The 27918-nt window shown below is 39.4% G+C and overlaps 1 protein-coding gene across 1 annotated transcript; it reads left to right on the forward strand.

Annotated features, from left to right (window-relative positions):
* The first annotated feature begins 7998 nt into the window (after nucleotides 1-7998).
* LOC137284473 (synaptotagmin-15-like) lies at nucleotides 7999-27700 on the forward strand. Its single transcript, XM_067816292.1, has 9 exons — nucleotides 7999-8092; nucleotides 8657-8810; nucleotides 17450-17612; nucleotides 20604-20831; nucleotides 21321-21454; nucleotides 23277-23410; nucleotides 24225-24386; nucleotides 24750-24870; nucleotides 25758-27700. Exons 2-9 carry the CDS (start codon nucleotides 8717-8719, stop codon nucleotides 26099-26101), a joined length of 1380 nt encoding a protein of 459 aa, XP_067672393.1. The 5' UTR covers nucleotides 7999-8092; nucleotides 8657-8716; the 3' UTR covers nucleotides 26102-27700.
* Nucleotides 27701-27918: the final 218 nt, after the last annotated feature.

Here is a 27918-nt window from a genome sequence, read left to right on the forward strand (position 1 = left end):
GCTGACCATTACAAATGCTTCAACCAGGGCCAACAGGTGAAGGAATATGACTGGCTGCAGATACTGTTTCCAAACATGCATTTGGTAGTTTACTTGCTCAATGTGATATTCTAGACTGTTGGATGTTGGTGGGAACATTTCATTTAATGTCGTGTCTCCTGTACAGACACCACTGCAAAGCAGGCAGGCATATCATTACCCCGGATAATAATGGTACTGTGTGTATTAAAACAAAACACATGCCTGCACGAGAACAAAGCTCAAAACATAAAAATCAAGTTGTGACTTGGCAGTAGACGTTATTGTTAACAAGGAGGCATTTTATGTTTTCTTTCAAAGATCGTTTGCAATAAAAAGAAGTTGCTTCCGACGGTTCTGCTAATAAAGGTAAATAGTATTCTTCATCAATTATATTTCCCACACATATTAAGACTGCATGAGTGCTGTTTTCACACCGCTTTTACCAATATTCCAGCTATATCACGGTGAGAAACAACAAATATGCTTCACACATCATTCCCATATGGGAAAATGAATTATGGTTGTTTGGAGGGTCGTGAGCGAACGCTTTAACCATTCGGTTATTCGACGATCCCAATAGATATAAATGCAAAAGAAATATGTCGGGGCGTGAAAAACAAAATTTAATCTAAATATTAAACTGAAATATTGAAATACTTTACCAGCAGTCGGCCAGCACACTGACTTTCAAAGTGACCATCCGGGATTTGCTTTGTCTCGAGCTACTTACTGAAGGACGGAATGGTGGGTTAACACTAAGTTATACTATCTATAGATAGCATCGTACAGGGCATGCACGAAGGGGGCCCTATCTACACTACCACCTAAATCTACCAGTCAAGTGCAGTCAGCATTGGGACTACTGGGGATGCTGAAAAGACTGGGGCCACAGAGTGTGCCAACCCTAAACTAGCTGGGTTGCTGTAACAACCACCCTGACTGTACAGTCAGGCCCTAGCACCGAACCTACTCCATGCACGCTCGGCGGGGGGCTACGCGGAGAGCAGACGTACTGTGGAGCCACCATGAGACAAAAGCTCATCCTATCGGTCCCTCGGAAAGCCAGTGTACTAAGTCCAGGTGGAAGGGTTTAGAGGGACACAACACCAAATCCAGAATGTGCCAGGGTTCCTGCGCCTGAAAGAAATGAGTCATGCATAAGCATCACTAATCACATTCCTGGCGTGTGTAGATTGGTAAGTGTGGTTTTATGCCTCTTTGGCAATATTTAAACGACGGGCCTCAGAAATGGGCGCGAGGCATAGTATTTAAGTGGGAACTCGAACACAGGCACTGAACATGGCGTGCCAACACTAGTCTACACTACCACTCCGTTTACATGCAGAAACCAGTATCAACCTTTCAAATCTATACCTAACTGGTTGTGTAGTATGAGAGAATGAGTGTGCACTGAATATTAAACAAACATTCACAAAGACGCATATTTTCTTCCAAATAGATTTGGAAACACCTACCTGTCTGGTCCTCTGTCGCCCTTCCGAAGAATCCTTGAAGTCGTCCTACCTCTACAGGATTTCAAGACTGTCTGTCCCATATACTAGAATATAGGTATGACGCATAGTAAATTCAAAATTGCAAGTTAAACCCGGAGTGACATAGGTGTATGGGTCATTCAATACAAATGAATTACAACAAACTGTCGTCCGTGGGTGGGAATGTTGTAAATTGTGATGTGCTTATCACTGCTCATCGCATTCGTGACTCACTCGTGTTATTCTGCGATTGCAGTCTGTTTGCCGTGAAAACGTACTGTTGAATGTCTCTTTAAAAAAACATCGAATAAGGTGAAATTAAGATTGCAAATTCTTATATTACCTTGCCAATTGAACATTCAATTCTCAGAATTTTATTCAGCTTACGATGAACGTTGTTTAACAAACGATCATAATTTTAAATCACTTTCTTTGTTTGTATTACAAGGGGTATATGCACATTAAATAAAACGCCGAGAAGAGGTTGGGTTGGTCTAAGTTAACGCTCGTTACCGCTCGTGCTCTTGTTTCACTGTTCTAACTGCTGCGCTTACCCCCTTGCAATACAAACCAGTAATGACTATTTGAATCCATGATCATTTGTTAAACAACTTTTATCCTCAGTTAAATAAAATTCTAAGACATAAATTTTCAATTGGCAAGATAAAATTACGTGGATTCGAAATATTAATTTCACTATGTCTGGTTTACTTTTTGTTTAAAGTGAGAAATCATCTAAACATCTTACACCACCATACATGTACATGAGACACCACCATCACATTCACCAATACATGGCGAACCACCACCGGCATTACATGGGACACCAAAACATCCACCAATGCATGGGACACCACTACCACATGCACCACTACATATAGACACCACAGCCACCGACACAATATGGGATGCAACACAGCCCCAACTAATTACGACACAACTACATCCACCACTACACCACTGGAACACCCAAACAACATCTATCACTGTATGCATGTCATCATCAAGATATGGTGCTATGGTGGACACAAGTGTTTTAGCCCATCGTGTTTAGTGGTGGGTTTGTTTGTTCATCCTTTCCTTGTGCAAACTAGTTCTAAAGATGTGTTGTGATGCGACATGCATCCTTGAAAGACAATGTAGGATCATACCTTTTGTATGAATTAAATCTCTCGATATGGATGAATTTTAAGTTAAAGGAATATTCATTTGAAACCACAATACTGACACCTAGGTGATTTACAAAGTACATATGATATACTCCCAGTTTTGCGATATTCTAAAAAACAGCAACAATATAACTTCAAACACCTGACGCGTTTTTTTAGATACAAGTCATGGTGTGGATGCATCTTCCAGTCATCGTGCATTGTAGGTTGTGGATTTAGATCTGGTTTTACGTAATCGTAGATTGTACATCTGTTTTCTTCAGAATTTGCTTTTACGTAATCGTAGATTGTACATCTGTTTTATTCAGAATTGCAGAATGGTCGTAGATTGTATATTTACGGATTAAATCTTGTTTTGAATAATCGTACATTGCCTATGCGTGCATTAAAGGTCACATATACTCTAATAGGGTACAAATGCAAAATCACTTGCTGACATCGTTATAAATGAAACCCCGTTGGTTCGATTTAATTACCTTAAATCGACCTTTTTGTCAACAGTGCACAATTCTCAGCCGCAAACGAAATTTCAACCAATCAGAGCGGCGCGTCTCCGTGACGTAATAGTGGGTATAGAAATGAGGGTCTGTGCAGTATTCATCTACATTTCAGGGGTTAAACTATTTCGTTTACAGGTTTGTACAAACCTGAAATCGCGAAAGCTGTTAAGAAAAATGAAAGCTTTATGTTCTTACAATCTATTATCATTTAGTTTGTCTCCTGCTTTAGCTAGTTTTCGAGCTACAACCCTTGTTTTCGTAGACGATTCTGTCAAATTCACTTGGTGTCTCTAGGTTGTAATCCGTGTTAGGTGGTATAAACCTACACGTTATTTGTCATCATTCACTTGATGCTCAGTTAATGAATTTATAACAGGTATAATTAGTGGTAACGCCACTTAGATTACCCGACAAAGGCCCCCATTAGGCATTTCTTTCGTCTTGATCGATCAAAGGATTAACCGATAACACGCTGATTGATTAATTAGTTTTATGGGGATTTAAATGGGGGATTTGTCAAAAGGTAGTGTTTATGTATGTACATTTAATAATCTATACTGAATACACTCTGTCGTGTCTGTGTCTATGTAAAACAACACCCTTCTTTCAAAGGATTAACCGCCAATACATTGATTGATTGCTCATTATTGGCTAACTAAATAACTTTTTAAAAAGAATGACGCACGTTATGCAATTAGTTGCCAGGTGTGCTATCTTGGGTAACCAATGAAACTATGCAGCAATGTGAAAAACCTGAAACGATACATCACGTTTTCGTATATTAGACTGTTAAAAGACACATCACTTGGGAAATCTGCAAATGAATTTATATATCACTTGTTTTTGTGGATATTGATGGATACATTCCTCGAAGAAGGTAATAGTCTAACATTGCTCCTATAATTGTAATATTTGCATTTTTGTTTTTAATAAGTTGTCGTAGCTTTCAACAGAATCATTGTTTTCGTCGTTAAGTGTAATGATGCAGACGACATACACTAGGGCGTGCGTGCGAATTATGATTCATATAGGAAAACTATGAAATGTCTACATACTGTAAACAGGAAATATTCTGTGTCCGTTTATATTTTCCGAATTTGCGTAGTAATATTACGTGACGCAAATTTACTTCAACAAACGAATGTTTCACTTGAGCAGACAACAAAACAAGGGATTGAATGTAATGTGCCAAGTAAACACAGGAATGTTTCACAGAAGGAAAATCTGATTCAGAATGATGTATCAGGTAAAGAGACGAATGTTTCACTTGAACAGAAGGAAAACCTGATTCAGGATGATGTACCAAGTGACTACACGAATGTTTCAATTGAACGGAAGGAAACTCTGATTCAGGATGATGTATCAGTTGAAGGTACGAATGTTTCATTTCAACAGAAGGAAAATTGAAGATACAAGTGTACAATTAATCAGAAGAAAAACGTTCCTCCCATACGACTGTTGGTATCCACAGTGGATGGTTGTCTGAAGGGCCATGAAAGGTGGCTGCTGTGAGACATCCTTTACTTCATACCCAGAAAAGGCAGCAGTTATACCTTCTAGCGGTCCTCTTCTCAACTCTCTTGCACACTTTCAAGATGAACACAACGCTCTGCATAGTTTCAAGTTGAACATAAGGTTAATCAGTTTGCTTGTACATATTTGAAACAAAAAACACTTTCCTCCTATAAAAAATAATAACTATTGCTGAAATATTGGTTTTCGATAATGAGTGAACTTACTAGCAAATAACAACGACTGTTTCAGCGGACATAATTATCGTGATTGTGTTGAAAAAGAGATGACACGTTAGTTTTATGTTGCTGGCATGGATTCGTAGTTTTCTGTAGAAAATGCACTTAACGTTACGGTTTAAGAAAGGAACTGTTGCTGTGCATGGTGTGATATCGAAATCAAGTACCTCAGCGTGCGTTGCCAGGATGTCGCGACAGCTAAACTCCTTGTCAACCTCAATTCGATCTTCACTTTTATCCAGTGTTAAAAAAACAAGGAAGATTGATGGACTCAGACATACATGAAGGGTATATAAAAATATCCTATAGTTCATACAAAAGAACAACCCGTCAAACATTTACCTGCTTAATAGCAGACTGACAGAGACAGTCCTTCAAAGATACTGTTGTGAGATTTAAGGTCAGGGTGAATCAGTGAATCAGCCCTAGATTCTATATAAATGTAGAGGTGCATGTACTCGAGCGGCAGTGTTGTATATTTGTCTAACAGCTTTCGGTAAAGGAGAACTGGTGGTGTTCTGGTCCAGTTGTTATCAAATTCCCTCATAACGAAGAACATGGCGTTGGCATAACGTAGACAACATAAGGGTAACTTCTAAATATTAACTGTCTCACAAATATCCGACATTATAACCTTTCATTTACAAAACAACAGCGTTACAAAACAAAACCGTTTTGGTCAATTCAAAGTGCACAAAAGTTGGTATGCTTGTTCAAAGTAATTCCCAACCTAATTACGATTACAGAAAAGTGATGGAACGTTTAAACAATTCCCTGTCGTCATATCTACTTTTTATGAACTATACGAGTGCAGAACATCCAGTTGATAGACTGGACATGAGATTTAGATGTGCTCCGGTTGAGATTAAAACATCGTTGTTATTCAAATGCAATAATCTTTTTTCATTGTTTGATGATATTTAATTAATATTAAAATGTGATATTATTTCCGGTTTGAGAATATTCTGGCGACTATCGATTCTTGAAACAGAATCTGTATGTTGTTCACAAAGCAACAGCTATATATTATATGTTGTATTCAGCCGACACTTGAACAGCTGCACCTGAATTTGATTATCGTAGGTGGTGTGATCACCGACCTGTGTAATGTGTTAGTGAAATAAATCCGATGTGTTAGACGCCATAACCATCTCCACATAATCCCGTCAATCAAACAGTGTAGCATACGTTGACACTGGCGTCGCTGCGGCTATCTTCACTAGGGTGAGTGAGTCAATTTTGACAAACAGGTCAGGTACTAGAACTGTATTTTTTCCACCAGACATAGATGACAGACATGCAGGTGCATGTGCAACTATAAACATCACTGGACAGACAGTCATGTCAAGTCAATACCCAGATTGATTATTCACGACACGGTTCACTCGAGCACTCGCGCATACGCCCATGTGCATACCTTTATTGCAAATCTACATGACACAATACAGTCCTATGACTGAACCTTTTTAAAAAATATAAGTGTAGTACCTCAGCTATATATACCCATTGTATAAATGTCACACGCTGTATACATACAAGGGTATACTATACACATTGCATTACTAAAGTCAACGAATACACACAGTGCAGCGTTTAAAGGTTCTTGTACGCCCACTGCATGTATTTACCGCACACGTACACTGCATACTACAAACATACGCTACTCTGTGCAAATAACACATTATATTCTATGCGACCGCAGTACATTATAACGTCATTTATAGTGTATAGAACGTTGTGGTGTGCCATGCGACCACAATACACAGTAATGTCATTTTCAACGTAAATACAGTACATCATGATAGTATATACCGTCCGACCACAATACATTATATGTCATTTGCAGTGTAAACACAGAACGTAGTGATCTTCATTTTCAGTGTAACCCCAGTACGTTATAATCTTATATACCGTGCGACCACATTGGATTATAATCATGTCATTTTAAGCTTAAACACAGTACATTGTAATCGTATATACCATGCGACTACGATGCATTATAACGTCATTTCCAGTGCAAACGCAGCACGTTGTAACGGTTTATACCATGCGGCTACCATGCATTATAACGTATTTCCAGCGTAAAGACAATACGTTATGATTTAATATCATGCGGCCACATTATACTGTAACGTTATTTCCGGTGTAAACACAGTACACCATGATGGTATATAACCACAGTACATTATAACATCATTTCCAGTGTACTCATGGTATGCTATGATCGTATCTGTAACATGCAACCATAGCACATTATAATGTAATTCCAGTGTAAACACGGTACGCTATGATGGTGTATACCATGCGAAAACAGTATACAGTAATGTCATTTCCAGTGTGCATCCATTACATTACTGTATTATCTCAGGTAATACCATCATCCAATATTACGAAGGTATCTCCAGTAAGGTCGAAATACATTACGATGATACAATCTGCAATGAGATCAATTAATCACATTACGATAGCATCTCCAATGAGACCTCGAAAATTACAATAGTATCTGCAATGAGACCACGTACTTCACGACAGTATCTGCAATGAGACTACATATATTACGATAGTATCTGCGATGAGACCACGCACATTAAGATCGTATTTCCAGGAAGACAACTGCACATGACAAACGAGGGGTTCGATCATCTACATACCACCTTCGTATAACTGGAATATTCGGACAGCTGTGTTGAATATCTGACAAATAGAACCAGTGTGGCGCCACCTCATCAGTAACAAACCCAATGATGTTTTCTTTACTAAAATGTAATAAATTATTGAAAACCCGTTTCTTTATTGTTTCTGAGATTCTCAATCCAGGTGAAACAACAGTGATCCTTTGGGTGATAATCTACTTCTCGCTACGATAACATGGAAATTGCTTCTCAAGATAGCTGACAATGTTTACATTAGCGAATAATCGTGTCATGGGATTAATATGAATTATTGAATCAATAGATAAATATCACATTTCCAAATAACGATCACTGGTGGTTTCTTAGACGGCCCAGATTGATGACAGTTACCATAGTGTCACGAGAAGCGACGGGTGCCCGAGGCTGTCTGTGACGTCACTAGCCAGAGCACTAATCTGTAGGTGAAGTAGTGTGCCAGGGGCGCCTGCTCTCTCTCTCACTCTCTACCTGCCCGACAAGCAACAGGTAAATGTCAGCATATGTCCCTCTTTCGACTCTTTCAAAGCTGTTATATTAATATTTCCAAATGTCAACACGTAGTTTGTGTGGTATTCCACTGAATACATTCACAAATTATCGACAATCTATTTATTGTACAAATTTACTTAAGTTAGCCTCATGCTGAGTTCAGCTTTATCGAGCCAGGTGTGACCTGGTTTGAGCATGTGCATATATATGTACCAAAGAAACTGATAAGACAACAGGGCGGTATTAATAAAACTCAGAGTGATAAATGTCTTGGTGTCAGTTTTAGCAATATATATTAAAATCAATTATTTAGATATTTGATAAAGTTTGTTTGACTTTGATCGCCACGTAAACAGCTTCTGGATGGTATCGATTAGAAAGTCCCTTCTCTAACGCTGTGATATGTGGAATACCTGCTCCTGCGTCACACGCGGCTTCGACAACATCTGGTACGTCGTTGCAATGCCCCCAGATGTTCAACATCTCCATGCTTCTCTAAAGTAACCGATCAATGTCCGTGTTGTGCTTGTTATCGAGTCTACCTGCGTGTTTAATTTCCAGGTAAGGTGTGACGGGACTTGGGAGTACATCATAATGTAAGGTCTCCCTCGCACCCCCGAAATGGCGGATACAGGTCACAGTGTACCATCTGAGGGCGGTGGCCAACCCTCTCCCCAAAAAGTAAACGATGGGAATATATTCATTGGCATTGACAGTAAGTCTGTTTACTTTCTATTCATCATACATTGAAGTTTAAGTTGAATTACAGTAAACCTTGATAATCCAAAACAGCAGCGTCAGCAACGGGCCGACGAAAGTATTATATTGGAAATTATATTTGGTAATAACATTTACAAAAGTTTTCAAAACGTCGGTGGGTTGAAAGCAGGTGCCAAACAACGAATTTAACAATACCAAGCAATGAATTTTATAATCAAAACACAACTTTGGCACATGTTTGATATAGATCTCCATCGAAAATTCGTGTGTTTATTGTTTCGTGTTCAGTAACCATAACATAGAAGCATATTTTGGGTCCTGCATTTTCTTAAATCGACTGATCAATATTTTCACTTTGAACAATATCACCCAGATTTATGACGTTCTACTATACCGAGGATTCAGCACACACGTTTCTTATTTGAACATGGTAGTAATTTAAACCGATGTATTTTACAGTTATAAACGTTAAAATCTCTACATAGAGTCACGTGTTGTGTCATATGCGCGTTACCAATGCCGTTATACTTTGATATGCATAATGTGACATGTTTATACATCAGCGATATGCAAGTTACTAGATAAGTCTGATGTGATATACACGTATTGCGCGTATTTATATTCACGACAGTGGTAAACACACTGATGAAAGTATGCCATGGGTGATGTATTCCCGGTTCCACAAGGACACTATGAATCTTCTCACGGGACAATTCAGTGATAATGAATCAAGAGACCCCTACTGCTGGAGTTCCTCATCACTACGTACCACCCTCGGTGTCATCACGCCGAGTCACAGTTTACATTGTGACTAGGTAAAATTATTTCAAACAAATGCTTGGGTTTCTTTCAACAATAATTCAGAGATGCCATGCCCTTAACAATGAAGACATGTCAACCGTAAGTAAGTAGATACTATGTTGGTTGCCTTGACTTTATGTACGAGGATTATACGCCATCGAGACTAGGTGAGGAATACGCAATGGAATTATTACACTTCTACCTTAACTCGCAGTCAGTTAATATACGTGCACTTCCATTGTCAGGTACATGTATGTTGAAGAAGCTAAACCTGCTGGAAAACCATTGTGTTGACAATAATATATAACGATTATACTTAGTCTTAAATAGCATTTGTAGTAATATTAGTGATTGGTATGTCTAGTAGTGATCATTTATAACAATGTTTGATTTTTTTTCATTCAAATTGTGGCATTTGTTTTCGAGCATCATGGCGATAACAGATAAGTGTTGATGCTTGTATGATTTGTATGACATGAAGTTCGGGAAAAACAAGAGTGAGTAGTTTCATTCACATGACCTCTTTGACGTGATGGTCATATGTTGTATTAACTTCATGTATATAGATTTGTGGAATGCGAATTATCAAAATCAAATTATGAAACGTTCGCCTCTGATTTTAAACACTGCGTCAGCAGATTAGAAACGTTTCCTGATTGCCAGGGGCGTTGGTTGAGAGGTTAGGTTACAGTGACATAACAGTAAACAGTTGATTGCACATTACATAGCTGTAAATAACTCCTGCCAGGTTCCTTCTGCATGATTGTATAATTCACAAGATACATGGCAGGGCGAGGTTCATGGCTCTGTCACCTGTGAAGTCCCGGATTAGAATGGATCTTCAGTAACCAATGTCAGTCTCAAGCGACGACAAAAAGGATCGGGTGGCCATGCTCGCACACTTGGTTGTCACATGTCAACCTATCTCATTTGCATAGACCGATGTTAATGCTGTTGATCCCTGGATTGTCTGGTCCGGAACTGGTTATTTACAGACCGCCACTATATAGCTTGAATATTACTTTGAAATTACTTTGATCGAAGTTCATTTTTTAAAATTATTCGCTTCATTTTTACTCACTAACTCCCTAAAACTAATCAGCTCACCCACTCACGTGGCAACTCATGAAACTATCAGCAACAGATGATGTTATTTTACAGATTCATACATTCATTCGTTACTTAATACATATTGATTAAATGAAATATAGCTACCAGCCTATGTAGCAGAGAAACCAGTGTGTATAGCTATATATACAACCAGTAATGAAACCGCGTCTTTTATTGTGTCAGCCAATACATACAGTGGACATTTTGCCATGCCTACTCATTAACACGATAGTCCCATCGGTAAAGAGGTCAAGGCGTCCTACTTCTGACTTAGGTCAGACCCTCGACTCCTTAATTGAAATATTAATGGTTTATACTGGTAATTGAAACAATGAATGTGTGAGTGTGGCTTTACGCTTGTTTGGGGTATTTTCATGCATATCGAGGCAATGTATATCAGAAATGGGTTTCACACACGTCGGACGTCGACCTCAGGTCTTTATGAATACTTCAACAAGTAATAACCGTGCTCCCGAAAACCTTGTTTCCATAATACTATTCATGTGTTGATATGTTATTTATAGTGTTCACGTAAAAATGCTTCTGTCATTGTCTGTGTATATAACTGTAACATAACAAAGGAGCTCCTTTAACAGATCTTTCATTTTTGGCAAGTGAGTGTATTTCTCTTGCTTGTTGGCCCTGGTGTATGGTGACGTCTGGACTGTTAGTTAGAGCGACATGTTATTTCTTCCTCTTTTGTCAGATAAATAGGTATATTCTATGTGATAATAACATTCATATATATTCATAAAAAATCTTTCACGTTCAGTGCATAATTGTAACCGACCAACTGCGGCTATAAAATTATGTTCAGACGTATTGTGCATTGTGCCAATACTGAATTCCTTTTTTCACTGTGAATAAAACATATTTTGTGTAACTCAGAACGGTTATTACAGTCGGGAGTGGCAGATGGCTCAGGCATATTGAAATATAGCTGTCAAAATTTACGAAGATATATTCACTCTTCGTTGTGGTGGTGTTCCGTTAACCACTATACTAATGCAACATGTCTAACTAAGCAAAAGGAATATTTAATCATTCTGATACTTCAGCGTGTTACAAAACTCTCACTTAAAATACTAGTTGGCTTCAAACCAAACGTGTTTTATTCCATATATCGTTATGTAATTCTGTTCAGTATTCTACAATAACTTCATATCTTTGATGTATACCCAAATCAAGCATGTCGCGGCAATGAGTATCTAAATTTAACTCAAACAGACGATGAATCATGTTGGAAATTGAGAATAGTCATGCCCTAAATCTCGGCACTTTTATAATCCTATGACGTCACATTGTAGCCGTAGGCAAACGTCGCAACTTTAATTGTAAGAAAATACAGCTTTAAACAGTGTCCCCGTCAACGCTTAAAATTAACCGAGACGAAAACACACAAATGTGGATGTGTCGCCACCCCGGGCAAAGATATCTCACGGTGACAGTTAATGGTCACGTGACGTAAGATTAGCCCTATAGCCAAGCCATGGGTGGGTAGTTTATAAGCGGTAAACAGGTGATAAAGATATATGTGTTTGACTACTACTCACATGTATACGAGGCAAACATTACATCTTGTATCTATCTGAAAGTGACACCGTCTAGAGAACGCCAATGTGTTTGATGTCATGACTAGCTATTTTCCAGTTGTCTGTTAATAGACAGTAAATAGAGAGTCGTTGTATGTTTTATAGTCATATGTTATAGTCATCCACTTGCCACGTGGGATCTACCATTCTGATCATAGAGTTCTGGAGTTCAAGTAAGCTGAATCAGAAGGTTCTATCATATATTGTGGTTGCGTTATTGCACGTTCGTATAATTGTAATATTCGGCCTCTTGCAGAGTAACCCGAAATCAACTCATCAACTTGGTTCAGGTGGGGGTTCAGACACATTGCGAGCGAATCCTGACCTATATGTGACCTATTCGAATTAAAAAAGTCTTCGAAAACGGTGTTTCGATGCTGGTCTATTGGGGATGTGAAATAGTTTCCGTATATACTTAAGTACGAAATTGGTTAGTAATTATTTGTGGAATATTCTGGTCTGAAATAGTTTGTTACAATTATATTGGACTGTATACGTAGCACGTGAATGCCTCATTCTTCTGTAGTATCAGTGTATGTCGTAATAAACATGCTTGATGTCCGTTTATATACCACATTTTCTGTGTTCGTTACAACCTGTTTTATACTAAACACGTGTATCTTAACAACCCTGTCAGTGTACGTCGTAATAAACATGCTTGGTCCCCGGTTATATCCCACATTTTCTGTGTTCGTTACAACCTGTTTTATACTAAACACGTGTATCTTAACAACCCTGTCAGTGTACGTCGTAATAAACATGCTTGGTCCCCGGTTATATCCCACACTTTCTGTGTTCGTTACAACCTGTTTTATACTAAACACGTGTATCTTAACAACCCTGTCAGTGTATGTCGTATTAAACATGCTTGGTCCCCGGTTATATCCCACACTTTCTGTGTTCGTTACAACCTGTTTTATACTAAACACGTGTATCTTAACAACCCTGTCAGTGTATGTCGTATTAAACATGCTTGGTCCCCGGTTATATCCCACACTTTATGTTTACTATTCTCTGTTACAACCGGTTTATTCATTACTTCCTTACAACAATGTTCTACCGTAGTTGGTAATTAGTATTGATGTTTCAGAGAGATACATAGAAATTATTCTTACAGAATATTAGTCGCACAATGCACTGTGCGAAACAGCTAATATGGCTCTTATCATAATTCATGATTTTACACTATCGTGTTTACACAATAACGCTACAAGTGTTTATTGTGTGTCGCTGTATGCACATCTACATCTGCTGAGGTGGTGAGTCCTCGGGCCAGCTTCACGCTGGGCGCACTGTTTGCCTGTAGCTACTCACGGTTTCATTTCCCTTTGAACGTTATTTCAATACAGTGTGGAAGCTGTGAAGTATATATCATTCAAATCCAAAGCATGGGCATAATAAAGTCGCGTTGTTCTTGTCATAAGTCGCAGAAAACATATTTAAATTTCAAAGGCATTGTTTCTTCAACTGTTTTCAGCTCTGCACCGTTTTGATAACGTTTGTCATGTTTTGGTCATGTTTTAAAGTGGTAACCTAATGGTTCAAGCTTTCGCTCGTTACGCTGAAGACACGGGTTCGATTCTCAAACTCGTACAATATGTGAACTCCATTTCTGGTGTCTCTCGCTACAATATTGTAACTAAATTCACTCTTGTTGCCAGACAATTATATCATGTAATTAATCATTTTGCATATCTTTCGAACCCCTTGCTAGACATGAATGTATGTGGACGCCCTAGTCGGCAGAATACCTTCCGTTTCACGGTAGTATAAGGAGGGTCGAGTGTGAACCACTCAAACCAGCTTGCTGGTGTCTGTATGATGATGTCATACAGCTATGTGTGTTTTATTCTAAATGACACATCCCGCCCTGTGGAACGATAAAAAAAAAACTGGCACCAACATATTCGATGTGTTTCGTAGTTGGTGCAGGACCCGCTGATTGTGTCTGAGTAATTATCTTTCACCACCAAATCCGTTTATCCTTGGGTCTCCAACCTGCAATTCTTTGGCTTTTTTCAACAGTGACACACGTAAAAAATTGTGTACAAACAAATAGCTTCGACGCATAAAAATATTTGTGGATGATTTTATTTTTCATTTGTTCTAAACATTATAGTAAAAGTACATCTTGTTTCTCGGCTTCATGCAATAATCCAAACCGGAAGTTGACAAAGTGACCAGCATTTACTGCATTGTGATATGGCGTATCATCCGGACAAACATTACAAATGGCAGGGCTACCAAGTTGAGGTTCACTAAAGCAAACAGTTTAATTCTTTTGGTGAGATAACATTTCTTTATTGAATTATTGATGGAGCGCCATGACCAGATACATTTGTTTCTGTGAACAATACGCCCCCGGTACACAGCTGTAACATTGGACAACAGATGTTTGATAACAATGACGAAATACAAGCGAGTATGTCAAAGAATAAACTAAAAATGAAGTATGGCCAGTTTTCAGATATATGACCATTCCCATAATCTCAGCATGATGTTGACGGAACATGTTTGTGTACCATGAATCAAGTGAAGGCCATGGTTAAGGTGTCGTGCCTAGATCATACATGGAGAGGTCATACTTGAAACGTCAATGTGAGGAGTGAAGGAACTGTATGAATGAAATATTACAAGCATTTTTATATGGTGTCTTAATAGTTCTCAACGCAGAGGTTGATGTCCTCTAAACGTCACGTGGTGTGACACTGAGTAAAGCATAACGAATTAAATCAAACCCAGTGTAAACATATTGCCGTAACTATCTAGCCACATGATATAAAATATCTAATGCAATCACACCTGTCGCCCAGGCACAAATACAAGTGATGCAAGTCGAACAGGTGACATATCCCGAGGTGTAGATTCTGGTTCACCTAATCACGTGGTGTTTTGACTAGGAGAAACAAACAGGTTGCAAAAAAAAGGAAAAAGAAGTGTTACTATAGTTAGGGAGGTTCCGTTATATTGTAGCAATAACTGTGCGACAATAGCTCACTGAATGTATTTACCTTAGAATATAGTACCAAATATGTCAAATCTAAAAGGCAACGTACATTTAAGTAAGTTGAATAACGGATCGATGTAAGTGCAAGTACTGACATCATTGATACGTGGGAGGTGATGCTACTTTGTGTAGTCAAGTCGTTGCGTCCCGTAATTATTCTTACAGCAGGAAAACTGACTGATATAGAGAGCAACGATCCAATCGAATTATAAGAACTGAGACACCCTCTTGAAGGAGCGTCTTCGTTTTAGTCAGATTAACATCTTATGAATATTGCTTAATCATCATCATTATTGTTATTGATTCACATACTTTGTATTATCAGCTAGACTAACATGTCTACACATGGTACGTGATCAGTTGGTCAAATACGTTCTAGTGAAATCGACCAGAGTGTAGTCATGAATATGGATACAGCCCACGCGGTTAAAGGCACAGCTGTTCCGAGATATTCAATATCATTTCACAGATATACAAATGTATTCTTGCTTATCTGATTTTAGCATTCTGATTGAATGGATTCTGCATATTATTTCCTTGATGATAACGGTTTTTGCACAACGATTTTGTGTGGGAACATGGAGCTCATTCATACCCCCATACATACAACTAATTATATCACTCGAGTTCCCCGGAGATACAGTAGTCACAGTAAAGGTGCAATACCATAATGACGTCAGTGAAGCAGAAGTAACAGGTGTAAATATGTACAAATTATTGTTATAAAACACTGTTATATAGCATCATCCGTTTCTCTCCATGCAGTTACTATTCGTCAAATAATTGTTTCAGATACATGTATTTTTACTATTCCCTGTCGGCAGTTATCAAAATAGACTTTCGAGTAACAGAGTTATTGTGTCAACAGATGGACACACCTTGAATCAATCAAAGGATATACTCACAAACAATCTTTCTCGCCTACTGCAATGTGTTCATTGCTGAAACAATATAGGTCAACTGAAAATCAGTCCTTACAGGACACGACGTGAAACCATCAAACAACAAAGAAATATGATTAACGATCATTGTAAGTTTACAAATCACTACAAAGGAATTACAATGGCAGGAGAAAATGGAATGGCAGTACAAACACAATCATTAATACAAGCTGGGTTATAGCAGTGCAGATGTGTGATGGCAAAACTCATCTCACTGCAACAGTAGGTAAGCTCCCACTATTCCAGGGTGAAGAGCGATCGTCACATATCTGCTGGTCTCCTTGTAATATGAGATGATTCAGGTGGTTTGATTAGTTCAGTCTCGACCCTCCCAGAACCATCGTAACACCGAAGGTATTCTGCCGACTAGGGCGTCCGCATACATTCACGTCTAGCACCGGGTTCAAAAGTAAGATTATTACTAACATATAAACTGCCTGGCAAAAAAAGAGTGGGTGAGTATAGTTTTACACCGTCTTTATCAATACTAGTATTCAAGCAACATAAAAGTAGGGGACGCTAAATGGACCGCTTTGTGTCCATGTGGGGAATCGAGCCTTGGTAGAATCGAACTACAAGGCTACCAGGCAGAGTGTGGTCTACGTAAACAGTGTTGATGTTGCGTGAATGTAATCACGGATGGAACGCTACCGACAGACCGAGGATTATAATCGGAGGTGATCCCATGAACGCTACCGACAGACCGAGGATTATAATTGGAAGTGATCCCATGAACGCTACCGACAGACCGAGGATTATAATTGGAAGTGATCCCATGAACGCTACCGACAGACCGAGGATTATAATTGGAAGTGATCCCGTGAATGCTGACTTTACAAAATGAACCTCGCAAATAGTGTTAAATGTGAAGTAGGCTATATTTACACTTCAAATGGTTCACGTATATACGATGCTGTCCATGTACATTTCATATGACATGAATTTTCTCACATAGCAGCACAAATGGGACCACAGACTTTCAACCACTGAGCGACGACATATTTCCATCTTTGAGTGCAGCCACACTCAAGCTAAAAACAAATTTGCTTCACTTTGCAAAATTCACAAATCGTTTGGTAACACTTGTCTTTTTCTATAATTATTACGAGGACCTGGTGTCCAACTTGTTACTTGTATTTTACTGAACATACACTGTTACATAATCAAGGGTCCTCTCTTCCAGCTACAAGTCTGGCCATTATTTTGGGTTGTTCCGCTGGCGCCTTCCTTCTCATTGTCTTGGCCGTGATCCTGTTTCGGTTGCGCAGGCGAAGAAGAAAATTATACGAAACATCATTTGATGATGGAGATGACCTATTTTCATCACAGTCTGCCCCAACATCAAGGTATGTGAATACCGGTAACATTCACATTCTATGATATACTAGTACATAATGGCTTACATGCAAAATGAAACGGCTATTCACAATGGAAGGCATACAGTTTGTAAATGTGGATTTGACCAAAATACTGCAACTTTTGACAAACCATAACTATGACACTGGTATTAAATTCATCACGACCAAGTAACCATTTCTGTTTACTCCATACTGCCGTACACTTTCTTTGGTCATCCAGTATACTTCCTGAATGTTGATACATCTCAGTATTCCCATCAACTGTTGGGGAATGCACGTCTGTAAATGTACATCTAAATTACTGAAGTAACTATGGGATACAGTGAAGTAATTATCCCGAAACCTTTCAAACTGAGCACTTCTGTCGATAGCGTGTGAGAAATACAGAAGCAACCGAACTGTATGTTCTATTTAGACCAAGAACCCTTTTGAGGTGCTCAAGGAGTATTTGAAATCCATTTGTTGTCCTAGTAACGAGAAAAATGTGACAAACGATATTTATCGATGGGTGTCTAAAGGTGTCTTGCATCGTAAACGTTAGGCTATATGACTGAAAGGTTTCAGTTGTAAACGGTATTTACACATGAAAATAAAAACAAGTATAATCACATAAACTGATAATGTTAACTCTATAATGACCGCGACGACATAAGCTATACGATGATAATAATAAAGACAGTATAGCAATGGGTGTAAACCAGGTGAGGTTATTCACCAAGTCTGCACAGAGTCGGTCATTTGTGGAGAACCTTTCCGAGAATCCATTGTCGTGTGTACATGCAGTGTATGAAACAGAACAACAATCCAACCGACTCCTTCGCTTGGATGAAGTCGGCTGGTCTCAAATGTGAAACTGAGGACTTCCTTTTTGCTGCTCAGGCCCAACCACTTCCCACTCGCAATCGCGAGTGATTCTTAAACAAAATATCATTATGAAATGTCTTTGCAATAAATTTACAGAGACTGTCCAACACCTTGTCAGTGGATGCCCTTGCTTGGCAAAAACAGTATATCTTAAACGACATGATGGCATGGAACGCTGTTTTTACTAACGTCTCCGCCATGCCTGTGTCCATCCATGGTAAGACCCTGAATATGTCCAGGGCGTCATGGAAAATGAAAAGTTCTATGGAATGGGTCCTTATACATCTTTTAGAAGAATTCCAGCCAACAAACCTGATCTTGTCGTTTTTGAAAAAGCCGGTGAATTCATTTATGTCATTGAATTTTCTGCCCCTTTTGACAGCAATGTCATTGGCAAGATTCAGTATGAAAAGTATGATAAATATGCGGACCTCGCCTCAAGTACACTGTCATAAGACTCCCCATTGTTCTCGGTGCCCTTGGTCTGGTACCTCCTGATCTCTTGGTGCAGATCAGGAGAGTGCCACCGGGAGCACAGCCCTTCTGACACTGTGGGTAATGCAGAAGGCTGCAGTGTTTGGGAGTCAAATATTCTCCGAAAAGTTCACGGTGGGTTCGACTACGTAGCGTTTACTGTCCCATTCGCTGTCTAGGATGCATGTAACGAGGGCAAGGACTTTGAGCTTAATGATGAGCCTTACCATCCTGACTGTGCCAGAATCACCCGAACCCTTACTGTTCCATTTTCATCTTAATCTGTAAAAAATAATATACTCGTAGAACACACATTAGGGAACACATTAGGGAAGTACAAACCTGAAAAAAATATGTACATATGTTCTTGTTTCCATAGTATATAACAGTATATTCTAATGTTGAACAAGAATAGTGTCAAGTAATTGTCAACAAATAGGTCACTCATAGGGGACTCGTGTATCTTGGTACTTTGAATTGAAAGGACTTTAATCCGTATAAGGGATTATCACAATTCAAACTAAACATGTCTAATCGAAATACCGATTTGATTTACGTGGGATGGCAGTTTGATGATCCATTTAAACCCGTTATGTTGATTTATATTGAACTGACATACACGTTACAGCTGACACATATTTCAAAACACACTCGCTGTTTCAACATCGCACCATGTTGCTGTGCACACAGCACTATCGATCAGTCTTCCCTGTCACCTTCAGCAGGTTTTCTTTCAGTATGATAGGAGGGTTTTTTCCATATTTAAAAGCCAAGTCAAATAATCACTGACATATTTGAAAACTAGAAACGAATTATATTTTTTGTAAAGTTTGTAGATTGACCTTTGACTGTGAATGACATTCCAATACAACAACAAAACACATCAGCAATCACCGTTATATCACGAGATACTGATACTTCATGTTTTTCGCGATATATATCGCGATATTTAAAATAAAGATCTGTAGTTATTATTCCACGGTAAGTAGATATACTTTTGACATGACAGGAAAAGAAAGAAATCCCGAATCGTTTTATGTCAGAGAGATATGCAGGTGGCTTCGATGATCGGATCGACAAATGGACATCCTAAGAAGCATATGAAATGAATTTGTGACTAGAAAATTGTAAGAAACGATGGTTATCGATGAAGGTCGAAGAGTGTCTTGCATTATAAATCTTAGGCTACACCGCTAAATTCTTTCAGGAGTAATTGCATTTATAAAAAGGTTCAAATAAGTTTAACTATAATCAAACTAATTGGTAGCTGCAAATCATAATGACTCTGTATATTCTGAACTCGCGGACAAACCACTGGTAATGATGAACAAGGGTATTTGAAAGACATACTGTGATGTGAATTCTGCTACAAATGAAATTAATTCGTCAGTGTTGTTTGCAGAAAACCCGCAAGAATCGTTAAAGGTAAAAAGCACATCTCATGAGGACTTATAAAATGTCACACAAATCACATTATTATCAATACAGTTATATTTTCACGTATAGTTTCATCCCAGTTACCCCTCAGAGCCCTTTCAAATCTTCGTTGTTAAAGCGAGTTTTCTGTTTCTGTATTATTTACGACGAGCGTGGACATGCGGTAACTTTTAATCATTGATCATGTGTACGATTGCTCTTCAGGAGCTCTTCGCCACACTTCAACAAGCGCTTATCATGTCCGGAGGTAGGGTCATCAGGGAAGCCTGTCATCCCTATGATCCGCTCCGTCACCATCGACGGCATCCCCTTTCAGCTGCCCGCTGAGAGGGTTCAGCCCGGAGGTAACGGACGCCGAGAAAGAGGGGGTAGCTTGGCAAGTATCCCCCGCCAACACAGCATCCTTGGGGCAGTACAGCCTGAACTGTACAGGTGAGCGTTTCTTGGTTCTTGAGTGAGTTCCCGATAGCCATTCAAGGAATACACGAATATAACATAACGTTACGTCTTAAACGAAACCTTACCTAGGTTCTTGAGAGACATATTAGAAATTTGTATTCAAGTGCAAAACCCAATATTATTACTCTCAGCTTCTTCATATTGGTATACGCACCGTTTCTGGGCGTTCCCTTGCCCATTCGTCAGTGGATTCTATCTTGAACATATGTAATTTCGGATACGCATTTTAGATTATTCTGTTTCACCTCCGACAAGTCTGTAGACACGTTTTCGTTGTACCAACAAATCTTTTAAGCAAAGGCAACTTCAGAAAAAGTTATTTGCAATTCCAGATTTCACTAATAATCTGTAAAGTATGACAGAAGTGGCCTGACAGTTAGAGCTGGGTACATAATTAGTAGGGCTTCAGCGATGTATGTTTCTCTACCATGTCAACTCACTCTTCAATATGATGACTTCTAGACCCCAGAGCGGCTCAGAAGATGACGAAGCCTACCTTCCCGCCACCCCACACGGACGTCTCTGGTTTTCAGCCGTCTATGACGCCGCAGTTGAACAACTTCAGGTCACTCTCATCAAGGTCAAGAACTTACCAGGTACACATAGACGTGTTAGCACCACGGAACACACCTCAGGATCTAGTCTAGAAAGTATCCAGTATCACGCTTGTTTTACAGACATCAGATCGTCAAACAAGTGACAGTATGTATCGAAATGATTTAATGAAAAACAAAAGAAGAAACAGAAGAGGTTTGCATGAACCTCAGTACACCACAACAGAGCTGCATCAATGGTCTTATTATGCATACTTTGGGTGTGAAGACAAATGGTTTCAGATGTTTCAGACCGTCGCTAGTATCTCATACGTGATGACCCGTGAAGGTCAGGGGTAGAATAACTCTTCAGCAACCCATGCTTCCCATGTGACTTTACTTGTCGTAAGAGGCGACTAACGGGATCGGGTGGTCAGGCTCGCTGACTTGGTTGTCACATGTCATCGGTTCCCAATCGCGCAGATCGATGCTCTTGCTGTTCATTGGTTTGTCAGGACCCGTGAAGACCCGCGTTAAGATACATCTTCAGCAACCCATGCATGTTTCAAAAAGGCCACTAAAGGTGGTCAGACTCGCTGAGTGGCTTGACACATGTCATCGTGTCCCAGTTGCGTAAATCGATGCTTATGTTGTTGATCACTGGATTGTCTTTTCCAGACTCGATTACTTACAGACCGCCGTCATATTGCTGGAATATTGCTGAGTGCGGCATGAAACTAAACTCACTCAGTCACTCACCCATACGTGATATTGTAAGTGTAGTAGGTCGGGTCCCTGAAACAATAAGTTAACCTAAAATCTTTACGTTTAACAATTAAGTGAAGAATGAAAAGGGCGACATTCGACACTCAGATACGATATGTCGTAACGTATGTCAGTTGAGGTTGTCTGGAAGGCTACAAAATTCGAAACTCCAGAAGTTTCTTCACCATCAGCTGTAGTAGATCCTGACTATTTGTCAATAAACTCAGAGCCAGACTTTGAAATATTTGAAACTTTGATGTCCACAGCCCCGTTATAGTTAACTTGGTTAGTCGGGAATATAGAACTTGGAGAGCTTATCTGTCTTTTAGATATACACACAATTAACAACATTATTCCATGAGTAATCAGTTTAAACAGTACCGATCGTATTAAAGAGTTCGCATTATATTGTTATAGTATAAAATGACTACAGTAATGTACTGCCGATAAAGGTCAGTCTGACTGAGAGATCAATCTTTTGACAGCCACAAATATTTCATTCGGAACGGATGCCGTACGTTGTGTATTTATTGATTGATCTTTCAGAAGAGACGCACATTTTGAATGCTGAATATGAAAGATAAATCAATAATTAATTAAGTTTAGTTTCGCTGAAATGATACATTTTATAGTCGACATGCATTCATCGACACTGGTTCAGTTTGTACATATTGTTCAGTCCATCTGTTTGACCTGGCACATTACCCACCAGCCTTGGTATCGCGATGCATGACACGGGAGTTACGCAGTGCCCATGGTGACAGTGAAATCTTTAGTGTTCCCAAAGATTGTGTACACATTTACGAATCAATGCCCCAAGCGCAACAGTAAATATCGGGAAGACGGGATGTCGCACTGGGTATGAATTTCGTTGAAACCTGAGGACAGGCAATATTTTTTAGAATTCTAAACAGAGGACAAGGAAAAAACATTATTTCACGATTGTCAGTTCCAGATGTAAAAAAGTGAGTGTAGCTGGTTCGACACAGTCAACAAACCATACACTAGACTTTTGATAGTATTCATATGAGTAGAAAGCGTTCTCCGTTTGTGTCCAAAGAAAATGAAAGGTGAATATGTGGATGTGATTTGCTAACAAACGGTTACCGTTTTCTTACAGGACGAATAAAGCACGAGGCACCACGAGACCCGTTTGTCAAAGTGTTCCTGTTGCCAGATGAGAAGACATGCAAGGTGTCAAAAGTCAGGAAAAAGACCCTGTCTCCCATCTTTAACGAAACATTCCAGTTCCAGGTACGTACGTACTCGTTGTCATTTAACTGTCACTGTCCGTACCAAGGATGGATCTCCTTCACCCAACACAAACAACCATTGACCGTCTCGTGGTCTGTCCAAAAGGTGTTTCAATGTGCGCAGAGTGGTGTTCCTGGGTTACAAGGATGAGAAAGTAATGGGTTCGAACACTAATTTTGGCCCAGATTACAACCCGTTTTTTGTATCAACATCATATTTGTACGTTTCTCGGAGTGGTCTTCGCATTTAAGGATGACACGTCGATAGATATTACTGAACGATGGCCTGTTAGTCTGTGTCACAGCAACTGGACCACACGCTTTTCCCTTCCACTCAGCTCCTCTTTCTGTGATGATGCTCTAAATGAAACAGGTCTAGATTCTTCCCTGAATCTCCTGCTTCACAGTGTTGATCGGAGTTCGTAATGTGTATGCTTCTAAACAGAAAAGTCTAAAGAGGAGTGAGTCAACACATTAAACACACAAACACATAAACGTAAGACGCACATGAGTTCGATCAAAGTAAGATTTACATAAGAACGACTCATTTAAAGGTCACCCGCCAGAATCTGACCTTAGGTCATCAGGAGAAGGCAATCACAGCCGTCTAATTTGACCTCACAGGTTTGATACCAAGCACTTCACATTTGTCTTTCACCCTATAGTTTGCAAGAAAGTTAAACATATAAAAATGCTTTATAAAGAGTTCAACCAAACTCAAACATTCCCACCCATCTAAACCACTGTGTCCCTATAAGGTGCATACATGCTGCAAATGGGAAAGTCCAGAACTGACCATGTGATTGTTCTCTAAGGCTTCCCCTGATGACGTGTACAGAAGAACGTTACGCTTCTCTGTGTATGACGTAGACAAAAGACGTGTACGTCACTCACTCGGTCACGTGATGGTTCCACTGAAAGACATTGACCTGACGAAAAGCGAGCCGCTTTGGAGCGACCTCGAACCAATGGCACACGTAAGTTATTGATTCCATGTGATGTTTTGTCATGTTTTGCACAACAGCATAGGATAATACCAGTCAGGACATGTTGCTTAATACTGCTACATGATGTTTACCTTTGAGTCATAAATGCTATGTAAACATGTTTCCCGCTAAACATGCCTCTATATAAGTTCCCGCTTGGAGTTTTAGGCACAGCCTTTGAATTATTTGTCATACAATTAACAGCAGAACCCTTATCTTATATGAGAAGAGCTGCAATCTGAAGTTATTTGTATGTTTTTTTACACAACAAATTTTAAGAGGCCATTTTAGAATGTTCATTTAATCTCTCCACTGCTGTGCCCTAATAACTAATAAAGCCCTGTCTGTCTCCAGGCAACGTCGTGTCTGGGTGAGCTGTACTTCAGTTTGACGTATCAGCCTCAGACAGAGCGGATAAAGGTGGTCATCATCAGGGTCAGACAACTCAGGCATCTGGACTATGGTGGCGAGACAGGTACACAACACTACAGAACTAACACCCACCCTTCTCTCATCCCAGCACCAGTGTCTTTACATAATGCTTTCTACCTGATCCATTTATTCATACATCAAATGATTTTGAATAATGTAGAACCCTATCTTAAATGTATTCCACAGAATGCTCGTCTTTTGTCACTTTATATACATGCATGCATGCATGCATCCATCCATCCATCCATCCATCCATCCATCCATCCATCCATCCATACATACATACATACATACATACATACATACATACATACATACATACGTTATATTTTTTATCAAATACCACCTTGCACATGGTGAAGCATATATACTGATGTAAATTTGCATGTTAAAATAATGAATGTTGTTTGATCGACATTTACGTTTATGTTATATAAAGACTGTGATATCCTACTGTTGGTAACCAAGATCGCTATATCCATACACAATATATCTTTAGCATGTGAGGGATAACACCATGGGTCTAACTGAATGTTTGGGGCTCTCATGGCCACACCCGTGAAGATCCGGTTTAGAACTGATCTTCAGCAACCCAGTAACTGGTCGTCAGGGGATCGGGTGGTCAGACTCAGTGACATGGCGCGCATGTCATCGTTTCCCAGTTGCGTAGATCGATGCTCAAGCTGTTGCTGGCCGGATTGTCGTCTCGACTCGATAGACCGCTGCCATATAGTTTGAATATTGCTGAGTGCGGCGGACATGTGAACTCACTCACATTGCCCTCCTTGTGTAGTTACAATTAACTCCAAAGTCTAGATGCGTGTGCTCCCATTTATCACTGTCATTATCATCATAGTTAGCACGTGTATTTCTCCATAAGGTGTCCCTTATTGCATTTGTCACTTCTTCATTAAAGATCTTCCTCTTTAGGTATGTACGTACGCATCCAGTTCTGTCACGGACGAAAAACGCACAAGACTAAACGTACAGTGTTGCTGACCGGGGCTTCGGAGGCTGAAATCAACGAGTCCTTCTCGTTTTCAATCTCTGGACGACAGTTGGACTCGTGCAACTTCATCTTTACTTTGATGACGTCACCAGTGGGTGCTCGCTCAAGCCACCACGATGAGTACGGCCGTGTAACGGTAGGGCCGTTCCTCTTTGCTAGGGGGCAGGAGTTGCTTCACTGGCAGGAAATGATTGCCCAGCCACGCTCCCCTATTGCGAGGTGGCACACCCTCACACCAACGTCCGCTTTGGACCCAGATCGATAATGAGCGTTGTTCTGTAAAATCACACTTAATACAAAGTCGATTCTTAAGATCAAACAGTAGAACCTGTCAGCTTTGATGCAATTCTTATACATGTATGTTTGGGCAAAGTAAAATGAATCAACACACTCAAGATGTCTCGCCAACCATAAACAAATTAAAGAAGATTCTCATAATTATTTGGGTCATTTTACCTTTCGTCGCAGACAAATAAGGTTTGGTTTTATCTTGTAATATTATATTTGTTACATGGGTGCTAACGTTATAAGCAACGGGTTCATATCCGTCATGGAAGAAATTCTGACCGTGTTAACGAAAGAGTAAAAACAATTGGGAACTATTTGTTTCCTTTAGAATTGTCACATTTTCATGACCTAGGGGTGTTTCATATTTACTAAAAATAATATTTTTGTGTGTATTTGTGATAAAGCAACAACTTAAAATTAATAGAGCATCGACTTTCGAGCCGTGCATTCAAGTGCCTTTTCTAATGTCTCCACATGTAGAGATCTGAATGTTTTTGTTTTAGACAGTAGTTTAGTGTGTTTAACGTGAGAAACCTGTCCCATACAAAGGTACACAACAAAACATAACTATATATTGTACTGTTCTCTAGAAACACCCTTTGTTTATCAATCAATGTTTTGGTGTCATCAGATTTTTGTAAATTGTTGGACGCCACTGGTTTCTTCAGCACCGATTTGCATTCGGGTCCACTCGACTAGTTTCGGCATCTATGTACTGGTGTAGTGATATATTCTACTTTCAGTGTATCACCAGCTCCTGTCAAATGTTTGACCTCTTTGTTTGTGAAAGCAGTGTATTGAATTTTAAAAATACACATTAGTAAAACTTAAAATAGACATCAGCTGGGTGATTCTGTTGTGACAGTCTAGTGCATGGGACCTGGTTCAATATGGCCGTCGTGATCCTTATGCCGACAAAGACCTTTTGGAGTGTTGCTAACAACGGCTTTAGATGCCTTCACTTACTACTTCAAAACAGATTACACCAAATGTTGGCCGAGATACCTGGATATTAGGGGAGGGAGATCCGAATGCACAAATGTTATACTTTGTAAGGTGGTTGGGTCTGTTCGGTTTTCAATCTAGTTGCACCCAGAAATATACGTAATGTGGACATAATTGGCTCATATGGTTCAGTGAGGCCATGCTCAACCGAGTATCACGGAATAAAATTGCGTGTGATTATTTCATGGAGGTCACAATTGTTGGGTTACGGGATCATCCAGTGTATGTCAGCAAATAACTGTGGAGTAATTGTAAGCATTCGTATGGCCAGCTTGTAGTAATTACCTCTAAATGGAATCATATATTGTTTTCTGTTGTTACATTTTATGAAAGGTTGCTTAGAATCAAACATACTGTAACCTCAAAATCGATTTGACTTTCTCATGTTCCCCCAGCCTAGTGCTGATCGTTGTGTTTACACTAGTCATCATTTTATTTAAAGAAACAATTGAAATAGATGTTGTTCAATAGTAGATTTGTCATGTGGTATTAGCAGACAAACAAATGGTTTTGGAACTATATATATTTATGTCATTGTTAATGAGATTTCATTAAATGTATTTAAAAGTGAGCGTGTTGTTAACATTTATTACTCATTTCCATGTTAGATCTTGGAGAGTGCGTGCGCGTGCGTGCGTGCGTGCGTGCGTGCGTGCGTGCGTGCGTGCGTGCGTGCGTGCGTGCGTGCGTGCGTGCGTGCGTAGCTTATACTCTTTATGTTTACAGAATTCATTGGCTCCGATTCTAGATGGTTTAGTTCTAATATAAGCCGGTGGCAACTTCCTACTT

Source organism: Haliotis asinina, chromosome 5 (assembly GCF_037392515.1).
Source record: "Haliotis asinina isolate JCU_RB_2024 chromosome 5, JCU_Hal_asi_v2, whole genome shotgun sequence".
Taxonomy (NCBI): Eukaryota; Metazoa; Mollusca; class Gastropoda; order Lepetellida; family Haliotidae; genus Haliotis; species Haliotis asinina.